The sequence below is a fragment of the Papio anubis genome, chromosome 1 (assembly GCF_008728515.1).
Source record: "Papio anubis isolate 15944 chromosome 1, Panubis1.0, whole genome shotgun sequence".
Lineage (NCBI taxonomy): Eukaryota > Metazoa > Chordata > Mammalia > Primates > Cercopithecidae > Papio > Papio anubis.
In genome coordinates, this window is record NC_044976.1 from 187,543,774 (window position 1) to 187,557,168 (window position 13,395).

Below are 13,395 nucleotides of genomic sequence, written 5' to 3' on the forward strand. Positions count from 1 at the left end.
AATGAACAATCAATGAAACAAACCACTGGTTTCTTGAAAAGTTCAGCAAAATTGACAAAACTTTAGCCAGACTAAGAAAAAAAATCAAAAAGATACAGATAAATAAGATCAGAAATGAAAACAGAGGCATTATCACTGAGATGGCAGAAATTCAAAGGGTCATTAATAATTACTATGAGCAACTATATGCCAATGAATTGGAAAATCTAGAAGAATATAACAAATTCCTAGACACATAAAACCTACCAAGATTGAACCAGGAAGAAATCCAAGACCTGAATAGACTAATAACAAGTACTGAGATTGAAGCAATAATAAGAAGTCTCCCACTAAAGAAAAGCCCAGGAACCAATGACTTCACTGTTGAATTCTATCAAACATTTAAAGAGCTAATACCAATCCAAATCGAACTACTGCAAAACAGAGGCAGAGGGAACTCTTCCAAATGTCCAGACTCGTTCTACAAGGCCAGTATTACCTTGATACCAAAACCAGACAAACACACATCAAAAAAACAAAGAAACAAAAAACAAAAAACAAAGAAGAAGAAAACTATAGGCCAATATCTCTGATAAATACTCATGCAAAAATCATCAGCAAACCAAATTCAACAATACATCAGAAAGATCATTCATCATGATCAATTGAGATTTATCCCTGCGATGCAAATCAATCAATGTGATACATCGTATCAACAGAATAAAGGAAAAAAACTATGGTCATTTGAATTGATACTGAAAAAGCATTTGATAAAATTCAACATCCTTTCATGATAAAAACCCTCAAAAAAAGCTTGAGATAGAAGGAACATACCTCAACATAATAAAAGCCATATATGACAGACCAACAGCTAGTACCATACTGAATGGAGAAAAACTGAAAGCCTTTCCCCTAAGATCTGGAACACAACCAGGATGCCCACTATCACCGCTGTTATTCAGCATAGTACCAGAAGTCCTAGGTAGAGCAATCAGCACTGTCACCACTGTTAATCAACACAGTACTGCAAGTCCTAGCTAGAGCAATCAGCACTGTTACCACTGTTAATCAGCACAGTACTGCAAGTCCTAGCTAGAGCAATCAGACAAGACAAAGATATAAAGGGTATCCAAATTGGAAAGAAAGAAGTCAAATTATCCTTGTTTGCAGATGATATAATCTTGTATTTGGAAAAACCTAAAGGCTCCACCACAAAACTATTAAAAGTCATGAACAAATTCAGTAAAGTTGCAGGATACCAAATTACAATACAAAAATTGGTAGTATTTACATATGCCAATTGTCAACAATGTGGAAAAGAATTTTTAAAAATAATCCCATTTATGGCCAGGCGCGGTGGCTCACGCCTGTAATCCCAGCACTTTGGGAGGCCGAGGTGGGCGGATCACGAGGTCGGGAGATCAAGACCATCCTGGCTAACACAGTGAAACCCCATCTCTCCTAAAAATACAAAAAATTAGCCAGACATGGTGGCAGGCGCCTTGCAGTCCCAGCTACTCAGGAGGCTGAGGCAGGAGAATGGCGTGAACCCAGGAGACGGAGCTTGCAGTGAGCCGAGATCGCACCACTGCACTCCAGCCTGGGTGACAGTGTGAGACTCCATCTCAAAAAAATAATAATAATAATAATAATAATCCCATTTATAATGGCCATAAAATAAATACCTAGGAATGAGCTTACCCGAAGAAGTAAAAGATCTCTATAATGAAACCTATAAAACACTGATGAAAGAAATTGAAATGGACACCAAAAATATGGAAAAATATCCCATGGATTGGAAGAATCAATATTGCTGAAATCTCCATATTACCCAAAGCAATCTACACATCCAATGCAATCCCTATCAAAAAACCAATGGCGTGCTTTGCAGAAACAGAAAAAACAATCCTAAAATTTATATGGAACCACAAAAGGCCTAGAATAACCAAAGCTATCTTAAGCAAAGAGAAAAAAAAAATTGAAGAATCACAACTGACTTCAAATTATACGACAGAGCTATAGTAACCAAAACAGCATGGAACAGGCATAAAAACAGACACATACACCAATGCAACTGAAGAGAGAACCCAGAAATAAATCCATACATCTACAGTGAACTCATTTTTGACAAAGGTGCCAAAAACATACATTGGAGAAAGAACAGTCTCTTCAATAAATGGTGCTGGGAAAACTGAATATCCATATGCAGAGGGATGAAACTAGTCCCCTCTTACCATATACAAAAATCAAAACAAAATGGATTAAAGACTCAAGTATAAGACTTCAAACTATGAAACTACTACAAAAAAACACTGGGGAAAATCTCTAGGACATTGGTCTAGGCAAAAATTTCATGAGTAATACCCCACAAACACAGGCACCCAAAGCAAACATGAACAAATGAGATCATATCAAGTTACAAAACTTCTGCACAGCAAAGGATACAATTAACAAAGTGAAGAGATAACTCACAGATTGGGAGAAAATATTTGTAAACTACCTATCTGACAAGGGATTAATAACCAGAATATAAAAGGAACATCTCAAACAACTCTATAGGAAAAAAATCAAATAATCTGATTAAAACATGGGCAAAAGATCTGAATAGACATTTCTCAAGAAAAAAACACATAGAAAGGGCAAACAGGCTATGAAAAAGATGCTTAACATCTTTGATCATCAGGGAAATGCAAATCAAAACTGTAATGAGATATCATCTCATCCCAGTTAAAATAGCTTACATCCAAAAGGCAGGCAATTGCAAATGCTAGTGATGTAGAGAAAAAATAGCCCTTGTACACTGCTGGTGGAAATGTAAATTAGTACAACCACTAAAGAAAACAGTTTGGAGGTTCCTCAAAAAAAACTAAAAATTAAGCTACCATATGATCCAGCAATCCCACTGCTGGGTATATACCAACAAGAAAGGAAATCAGTGTAGCAAAGGGATAGGTGTACTCCTGTGTTTGTTGCAACACTGTTTACAATAGCTAAGATTTGGAAGCAACCTAAGTGTCCATCAACAGATGAATGCATAAAGAAAATGTGGTACTTATATGCAACAAAGGACTATTCAACCATAAAAAAGAATAACATCCAGTCATCTGTCAGCGAGGCACGGTGGCTCATGCCTGTAATCCCAGCACTTCGGGAGGCCGAGGTGGGTGGATCACCTGAGGTCAGGAGTTCAAGACAAGCCTGGCCAACACAGCGAAACCCTGTCTCTACTAAAATACAAAAAATTAGCCAGGCATGGTGGTGGGCACGTGTAATCCCAGCTACTCAGAAGGCTGAGGCAGGAGAATCACTAGATCTGGGAGGTGGAGGTTGCAGTGAGCTGAGATCGCACCACTGCACTCCAGCCTGGGCAACAAGAGTGAAACTCCATCTCAAAAACATAAAAATAAAAAAAAGATCCAGTCATTTGCAACAACATGGATTGGACTGGAGATCATTATGTTAAGTGAAATAAGCCAGGCACAGAAAGACAAACATTGTATGCTATCACTTCTTTGTTAGATCTAAAAATCAAAACAATTGAAGTCATGGACACAGAGAGTAGACGGATGATGATACGGTTAGGCTCTGCATCCGCCACCCAAATCTCATCTTGAATTGTAATCCCCAGTTGTTGAGGGACAGACCTGGTGGGAGGTGACTGAATCATGGGAAACTGAATCAGTTTCCCCCATACTATTCTCATGATAGTGAGTGAATTCTCATGAGATCTGATGGTTTTATAAGAGGGCTCTTCCCTTTTCTCTCTCTCTCTCTCTCGCCACCTTGTGAAGAAAGTACCTGCTTCCCCTTCTGCCATGATTGTAAATTTCCTGAGGCCTCCCCAGCCATGCAAAACTGTGAATCAATTAAACTTCCTTTGTTTATAAATTACCCAATTTTGGGTAGTACCCTTACAGCAGTGTGAGAACAGACTAATACAGATGGCTACCAGAGGCTAGGAATAGTAGCGATGGGTTGGGAGGGGGAGGTGGGGATGGTTAATAGGTACAAAAAAAATTGAAAGAATGAGTAAGATCTAGTATTTGACAGCACAACAGGATGATTATAGTCAATAATAACTTAATTGTACAATTCAAAATAACTTAAAAAGTATAACTGGATTGTTTATAACTCAAAGGATAAATGCTTGAGAGAATAAATACTCCATTCTCCATGATGTGCTTATTTCACACTGCATGCCTTTACCAAAACACCTCATGTACCCCATATATACACCTACTATGTGTCCACAAAAATTAAAATTTAAAAAAATTTAAAGAAACAAAGAAGGTGATTATATAATAAAAGGTCAATTCAGCAAGAAACTATGATAATTGTAAATATATGCACTCAACATCAAAGTACCTATATATAAAGCAGATATTAATAGATCTGAAGAGACACATTCTGCAATACAAAAATAGTAAGAGATTTCAACAACCCACTTTCAGCAGTGGACAGATCATCCAGACAGAATTATCAATAAAGGAACATCAGACTTTAAGTACACTCCAGGCTAAATAATATATGAGACATTCCATCTAACAACTGCACAATATACATTCTCCTCAACTGTATATGAAACATTCTCTAGAACACATCATATGTTAGGCCACAAAACAAGTCTTAACAAATTTAAGAAGACTGAAATAGAATCAAGTATCTTTTTCAACCACAATAGTATAAAACTACAAATTAATAACAGAAAAAACTTTGGAAAATTCACAAATAATGGAAATTAAACAACATGCTCCTGAACACCAAGGAGACATTTCAACTGATACAACAGAAATACAAAGAATCATAAAATACTGTTATAGTTAATTATATTCAGTTAAACAACCTAAAAGACATGAATAATTTCTTGACACATACAACATACCAAGATTAAATTATCAAGAAATAGAAAATCTGACCCAACCAATAATGAGTAATAACACTGAATCAATAATAAACAGTCTCCCAACAAAAAAAGAAAGCCCAGGACCTGATGGCTCCATTGCTGAATTCTACCAAAGACTGAAAGATGAATTAATACCAACTCTTCTCAAACTTTTCCAAAAAATTCAAGAGAACAGAGTAATTCCAATCTCATTTTGTGAGGCCAGCATTACACTAATATCAAAGCCAGACACAGACAAGGACACTACAAAAACGGAAAACTACAGGCCAATATTTCTGAAGAACACAGATGCAAAAACCCTCAGCAGAACATTAGAAAACCAAACTCAACAGCACATTAAAAAGATTATTCATTGTGATCAAGTGGGATTCATCCAGGAGATGCAAGAATGAGTTAACATATGCAAATGTGTAAATGTAATGCATCACATGAACAGTATGAAGGACAAAAATCATATGATAATTTCAACTGATACGGAAGAAACGTTTGACATTATTCAACATCCTTTCACGGGAAAAACTCTCAACCCATTAAGTATAGAAGGGATATACCTCAATAAAATAAGGCCATATATGACAAACCCACAGTTAACATTATACTCAATGGGGAAAGGTTAAAACTTTTCCTCTAAGATTCAGAACAAGACAAGGATGCCTACTCTTGCCGCTCCTATTCAAAATAGTACTGAGCCCTGACCAAAGCAATTAGGAAGAGAAAGAAATAAAAGGCATACAAACTGGAGAAGAAATCAAATTGTCCTGGTTTGCAGATGACATGATCTTATTTATAGCAAACCCTAAAGACCCCATAAAAAAACTGTTAGCATTAATACATAAATTCAGTAAAGTTGCAGGATACAAAAATCAGTAGCATTCCTACAGAGTAACAGCAAACTATCTGAAAACTAATTTTTTAAATCCCATTTACAATAGCTACAAAAGATAAATACTTAGAAATAAATTTAACCCATGAGGTGAAAGATCTCTCCACTGAAAACTATAAAACATCGATGACAGAAATTTAAGATACAAGTAAATGGAGTGATATACTGTGTACATGAATTGGAAGAATTAATATGTTTAAAATGTCTATACTACTCAAAGCAATCTACAGATCACAACGCAATCCCTAACAAAATTCCAAAGACATTCTTCATAGTAATAGAAAAAAAAAATCCTAAATTTTCATACAGAGCCAAAAGGATCCCAAATAGGTGAAGCAATCTTGAGCAAAAAGAACAAAGCTGGAAGCATTACACTATCTGACTTCAAAATCTACTGCAATGCTAAAGTAACCAAAACAACATGAGATCAGCATGAAAAATAGGCATATAGACCAATGGGATAAAGAGAACAGAAATAATTCCATATGTTTAGAGCCAACTGACATTCAACAAAGGTGCCAAGACCATACAATGGGGAAAGAACAGTCTCTTCAAATAAATGGTTTTGGAAAAACTGGATATCCACAACATGCAGAAGAATGAAATTAGAGATTAGACTTTTATCTCACACCACCATACATAAAAATAAACTAAAAATGGATTAAAGACTTAAACTACTAGAAAAAAACAAAGGGGACCAGCTCCATGACACTGGTTTGGGCAATGGTTTTTTGGATACAACCCCAAAAGCATAAGCAACAAAAGCAAAGATAGATAAATGGGATTACGTCAAACTAAAAAACATGTGCAAAACAAAAGAAACAATCAACAGCATGAAAGGGCAACCTACAGAATGGGAGAAAATATTTACAAATCACATATCTTATAACAGATATGCAATATATGTATATGTGTATATATGTATAGATATGTATATTGCCTGTATACATATATACATACATACACATATACACATATATATGTGAAATTCACACAACTCAATAGCAAAAAAAAAAAAAATTTCTCTAAAGGGACAGGGGACCTAAAAGACATTTCTCAAAAGACATGCAAATGACTAACAGGTGTATGTAAAGGTACTCAACATCACTAATCATAAGGGAAATGGAAATCACAACCACAATGAGATATCATCTCACACCTATTAAAATGGCTATTATCAAAAAGCAAAAATAAGTGTTCCCAAGGATGTGGAGTAAAGGGAACCCTTGAACACTATTGGTAGAAATACAAATTGGTACAGCCATTATGAAAAACAGTATGGTGGTTCCTCAAAAAATTAAAAATAGAACTACAACATAATCTAGCAATCCTACTACTGCATATATATCCAAAGGAAATGAAACCAGTATGTCAAAGAGACAGATGCACTCCCATGTGCACTGCAGCATTATTCACAATAGCCCAAATACAGAATCAACCAGTGTCCATTGAAAGATAAATGGATAAACAAAATGTGTTTTATCTAAATAATTAATTATTCAGTCATAAAAAGGAATGAAATACTGGCACCTGCTACATCACGTATCAATGTAGATGAAACAAAATGCTCAAAAAACATTATGCTAAAGAAGCCAGACACAAAAAGTCACATTTTGCATGATTCCATTTATATGAATTATGCAAAATAGGTAAAGCCACAGAGATAGAAAGCAGATTAGTGGCTGCCGGGGGAATGGAAAGGGGAGAACAGGGAGTGACTGCTTAATGGGTATAATATTTCCTCTTGGATGACGAAAATGTTTAAGAACTAGATAGAGGTGATGATTGCCCAAAATTGTGAATGTACTAAAACGCCACTGAATTGTCCATGTTTAAATAGTTAATTTCATGTTATGTGAATTTTACCTTAGTTTTAAAAGTGAATTGTTTTTATGTTTTAATCAACTGGCTAACTTGACATAATAATGCCATAGTTACAAGTACAAATCTTAAAGTCAGATAGCCTGGACTGAGATCTCAGCTTTGCCACTTTGAACTGAGTGAGCTTAGCAAGTGATTATGCGCTCTCTGTCTCAGTTTCTCATCCTTAAAACCAAGTTAATAAGAGTATTCACAGGATTGTAAGACTCAAATAAGGTAACATATTTGTAATACCTGGAATGTTCTTAGAATATAGTAAGCACTAAATAAATAATAGCTAAAAATAATTATGTTTATGGCAATCAAAGAAAAAAATAGTTTCATACAGAAGACTGAGAATTCTAAGATGCTTTTTTCAACGGTAATACAAATCAAGAAATTTACTATTAATAAACCATACCCTAGAAGCACATGATACAAGGTCTTAAAGTAAACATCTGTCATTTAGTTCTAGTTTCTATAAAAACAGTATTGAGCACAGAGCCAAATGATGTGTGCCTTTTGTGAGGTCAGTTATCTCTCAGCAGCAATCAAGTAGCAAATAGAGCAGATACCCCACTATTTCCAAAAAAAGTAGTGGTAAGGGGTGCAGCAACAACAAAAAACAAGAACTGAATAATGTCAAATGAGAAATAGGACATGACGTAACAAACATAAAAATTCTAAAATCACATGAGATCATTTGAAACTTCTCATTAGACACTTCAAAAATAATTGAGACCAGGTGCAGTGGCTCATGCCTGTAATTCCAGAACTTTGGGAGGCTGAGGTGGGCAGATTACTTGAGGTCAGGAGTTCGAGACAAGCCTGGCCAACACGGCAAAACCCTGTCTCTACTAAAAATACAAAAAAATTAGCCAAGCGTGGTGGCACACACCTGTATCCAGCTACTCAGGAGGCTGAGGCAGGAGAATTGTTTGAACCCGGGAGGCAGAGGTTGCAGTGAGCCAAGGTTTTCCACTGCACTCCAACCTGGGTGACAGGGGAGACTTCATCTCAAAAAAATACAAAATAAAAATAATTAAAATAAAATAGAAAACAACAACAGCCAAGTGATGCTGTCAAATTTAAATAGTTGCATAAGTGGCACTGGGGACTATGCAACTTAGGAACCAAATGAACCAAATTCTTTTCTGCATCTTGTAGAATCTAGCCTAAGGGCAACAGAGGTTAGGAATAACCTCCACTTCTCCCCGCAACACACACACCTCCTTTGAAGACTGTAAGTAAAGCAGCTATACAGACAGAAGAAACTGAGTAAGTCCAACTTCTTACCCTCTTCTGCTTCATCATCCTGGGGTGACATTGGACCCCCTCCACTAGTAGGAGTGACTGGTTCCTCCTTGTCAGACTCTCGCTGTAGACTCACCACCTCATATATTGCATCTCCAGCATTGGTATGGCCTTTTCCCTCAGACTGAGAAAAATATAACAGTATATTTAAGTATTAGAAATTTGAAGGAAACATTGGCAGATAGTATTGAAAGATATTATTTTAAATAGTTCATTCAAAAGAGTTGCAATGAAGAATGGCATGTTGTGTTTGATCTCCAGCATGTCTGAGATTCTGAAAACTTTTAAGGTGCATTGTCCTTCACAGGATATTCTAAATTTATGTTCCTCTAGTATTATTTTTAACTAATACAATGAAACCTACTCATTATTTTTGGAGAGCTCAATTTCTTTTCATCAGAAAAACCTGAGACACCACAGGTTCTAGGACAGACAGATAAGCAAGTGATGCTAGACTCTTAACTGGCTACGTTACACAAAACTAAAGTATATAGTTCAAAGAATTTTTACAACTGTATACAGTTGGGCAACCACACCCATACCAATATGCCTTCCTGTATTATACCCATCCCTGATAGGTAGCCACAGATATAGTTGTTATATTTTTTGTTAAAGATATATTTGTTATATGTATAAAAATATATATGTGGGTTACATATAAAAGTATGGATTTAATTTGCTAATCAAATTATAAATTATATATATTAGCAAATAAAATCCAGTTTTATACATATACATAAAACAATTTCAAATAAATATTTATTCAAATATATTTCAAATCAAATACATACAAACCAAATTAGAAATTTTATACATACATACATACAAAATACATCACAACCAATAGGATTTAGTTGGGGAATGCCAAGCTGGTTCAACACTGGAAAAATCAATCAGCATAATCTACTATATTAATAGACTAAAGAAGAAAGACCATATGTTCATATCAATTAATGTCATATCAAAATAAAGGGCATTTGAGAAAATTCAGCATTCATTCATGTCAAAACTGTTCAGAAAACAAGTAATACAAGGATGCTTCCTCAACCTGATAAAGAGTATCTAAGAAAAATCTACAAGTAACACTACGTTTAAAGGTGAAAGGCTGAATAATTTCCCCCTGAGATGGAGGAAAAAGGAAGAATGTCCACTGTCACCACTCTCATTCAACAGCCCATGGAAGTCCTGTCCAGTCATTACAGCAAGAAAAAGTATACAGATTGGAAATAAAACTGTTCTTATTTACAAACAATGTAACTGTCTTTCTCAGAAGTTGACAAACGTTTTGTATAAACAATTCAACTCTGCTGTTGTAGTACAAAATTCTACAATAGTGGTAAAATATTTCATCTGCACTTAAGTTTCCTATATAAGCAGAATCTGAACTACTTTGATCTCATATAGAATCTAAATATTGCACCTAAAAACTGAGTTTCAAATAAAGTATATTTTTATTTAAAAACACTATTTGTTCCCAATATTCACATATTTTAGATAACTAAAAAATCAATCTGTATTTGTAAAGAAAATTGTCTGATTCATATTAGCATTCATTACAGCTTAGCAACATGTAAACAGGAGCTCAATAAATGTGGGTCGGCTAAGTTACATTACAAAGATTCATCACATTTATGCAAATAAACTCTAAAACCTTTTTCAATATGGCATGCAATCATCAACTAAAATACAAAGTACAATATGCTGATATCTCTAAAAATTCTCTAAAGTTACAAGTCTCAACAGTGGCTATAAATGAGGAAACCAGATCTGAGGCTTTTTATATTTCAAACACTAATGCTTAATCCTTAGGGCAGGATTTAGGAATCTGGATTTTTTTTTTAAGGGTCACAAGTTATTCTGATGCAAAGCTGAATTGAGAACTATTGCCTACAAGACCTGTTATTTTCAAAAAGAATGTCTATATAAAACACATAACAGAATCAAATATTCTCAGTAAGCTACAGATACATAAAATCACATGAAAAAAATACATTTCCAAGCAGCTTCTATTTACCTCTGCTGAGGTGACAGTAAAGACGCCAAAGGTAATCAGAAGCACTAAGTTAAAAAAAAAAAATGTCCCCAACAGATTATTTTCTCACAACTTTAGAAGTACTCCACAACCTTGTTAATTTTCACCTTTCTGCAATTAGAATAGTTATTAATCAGTTACTTTTGGTTATTTACTGACTGATCATACTTTGATTTAAATAAGTTGAAACCAACATGCATCTTCAAATGGGAATTTTCCTTTTATGCTTTTTAACTCTAATAGTTGATTAAAAGTTTTGTCTCCAACTAAAAGGAATGTCAAGGCACTCAAAAGTAAAGAAGAGATTTGGAGGAGAGGGCAAGAAAACATTTGATATTTTAATATCAAACCCACACTTAGCACAGATCAAAAAAGTAGCTTACTTCCTTTATTGAAAGTCAAGTCATAGAAACTTCTGAGAACAGCTAAACTCCTGTCCTGACCTGGAGCCTATCCTTTTCTTATAGGCAAGCCTCTTCCCTCCAAACTATCTCTTGTCTGAAAACAAAAAACAGTAAGTTGGCATGTGGAAAACAGATTTGTCAAGAGAAAAGTTTCTGTTCCCCCTTAACTCTTCACCTGAAGTACCATTTCATGTCTTTTTACCATTATAGCTCCTCTCAATTCATTCTAACTTTCCTTCCTCTCATTTCTTGAGACCTCTCTCTTTTCTGAATCTAAATTGTGTCCCAAACCAGACACAAAAAGCAAGTAAAGTATTTAGAAAAATGCTCAGCACACAGAAAGTGCTACGCAAGTGTTATTTCTTGTTATCGTTTTGTGCTGTTGATGTAACACTATGAGGCATGAGAGAGTCTAACCTATAGTACAATACACAAGTAACATTCAGGAATAATGAACCAGCAAAAGTGGCTTTGTGTCCTAGTCTTGCACTACTCTGGAAATCCTGCAAAAATAATTACTATGGTAATAACAATAGGATAGCAAGAATTCAATCCTAACAACAATCCAAGCTTGTCCATATCTTAGAACTTTTTCATTAGTTGTTCCTTTGAAAGCTCTTTCCCTGGATCTTTATATTGACAGTGGCAGGAGGCAGACAAATCCTAAGCAGAGAGGGGCAGGTCCCCAGTGAAACCCCACCTTCAAGCCAAAAGACAGTTTAAAGCCTGAAAGCCAAGCTACAAGTCAAATCCGCAAACCAGACTGAGAATGGCTTCCCATTTGGCACACTTTCCTCTGACTGATCCCCAGCCTTCACCTATTTTATATATACCTATCCTTCCCTAATTGACTTTTTACACTGTTGTGCCCAACTTTGAGTAGTGCTTTTGTTTTAATCTTTTTGCATACTCACAAATCAATCAGCATACACGCCCCAATCTGAGCCCATAAAAGCTCCAGACCCAGCCACAATGGGACAGAAGCCACATGATTTTGGGTAGGGGACCACCTTTGCGTCCCCTCTCTGCTGAGATCTGTTTCGTTGCTCAATTAAATTCTCCACCTTCCTCACTTTTCTATTCTCAGCGTGATCCTATTCTTCTTGGACGTGGGACAAGAATTCAGGACCCACTGAAAGTGGGTACACAGAAGGCTGTAACATTGTGGCCCTCTGCTCTCTGCTGGCAGAGGGCAGCTGCCCCACACAATGGAAAGCAGCAGTGGGGCTGAGCCAGGCCTGCAGCCATAGGCCAAAGTGGGGCAAGGGTCTGAAAGAGCTGTTAACACATCACCATCCGTTCCAGATGATGGCATGTTAACAGCTCTTTCAGCCCCTTGAGCTAATTAACATGCTGTAACACCCCCTCAGGGGCTTCGGAGTCATGGCACCCCTGTCTGGGTGCCACCACATTCCCCCATCTGGACATGAGAGACCATCACAGGAGGGGTTTGAGACACGCCTAGTCCAGCAACAAGCACCGCACAAAGCCTGCTTCTGTGTCGGCACTTGGAACAACTTGTCAGACCACACACTTGCTCGCTCACACCCCACCTCCAACCAGGGGCTGAACACACAGTTGCAATGGCCACGGGATCCGTGACAAACTGCAGGCCAGGCATGAACTGGCAGGCCAAGTGGATGGGGCATCTCCTGTGGTGAAACCAGGCCCAGCAAGGCCCAGACAGGGGCGTTATCAGCCAGAGGTCTCCGACTGGCAAAGTGACCAAGAAAAATCCTGCGTCACTATGGTGAGTTCCTTCTTGTCATTCAGTTCTCAGACATTCATTCATTCATTCATTCATTCATTCATTGGAGATGGAGTCTCGCTCTGTCGCCCAGGCTGGAGTGCAGTGGTGCCATCTTGGCTTACTGCAACCTCTTCCTCCCAGGTTCAAGCAATTCTCTGCCTCAACCTCCCGAGTAGCTGGGATTACAGGCGCCCAGCACCATGCCCAGCTAATTTTTGTATTTTTACTAGAGATAGGGTTTCACCCACCTTGGCCTCCCAAAGTGCTAGG

General features: G+C 36.7%; 1 protein-coding gene across 19 annotated transcripts in view; it reads right to left on the reverse strand.

The window, feature by feature from the left end:
- RABGAP1L (RAB GTPase activating protein 1 like) overlaps positions 1–13,395 on the reverse strand; it is a 786,378-nt gene that overhangs the window by 634,899 nt on the left and 138,084 nt on the right. For all 19 annotated transcript variants that reach the window (XR_004181472.1, XR_004181455.1, XR_004181462.1 and 16 more), the window contains one exon: positions 8,922–9,063. Coding sequence is in view for 14 of the 19 variants with exons in the window: in XM_031661559.1 (XP_031517419.1) it covers positions 8,922–9,063 (142 nt within the window). In the remaining 5 variants the exon portion in view is untranslated. The remainder of the gene's footprint in view (positions 1–8,921; positions 9,064–13,395) is intronic.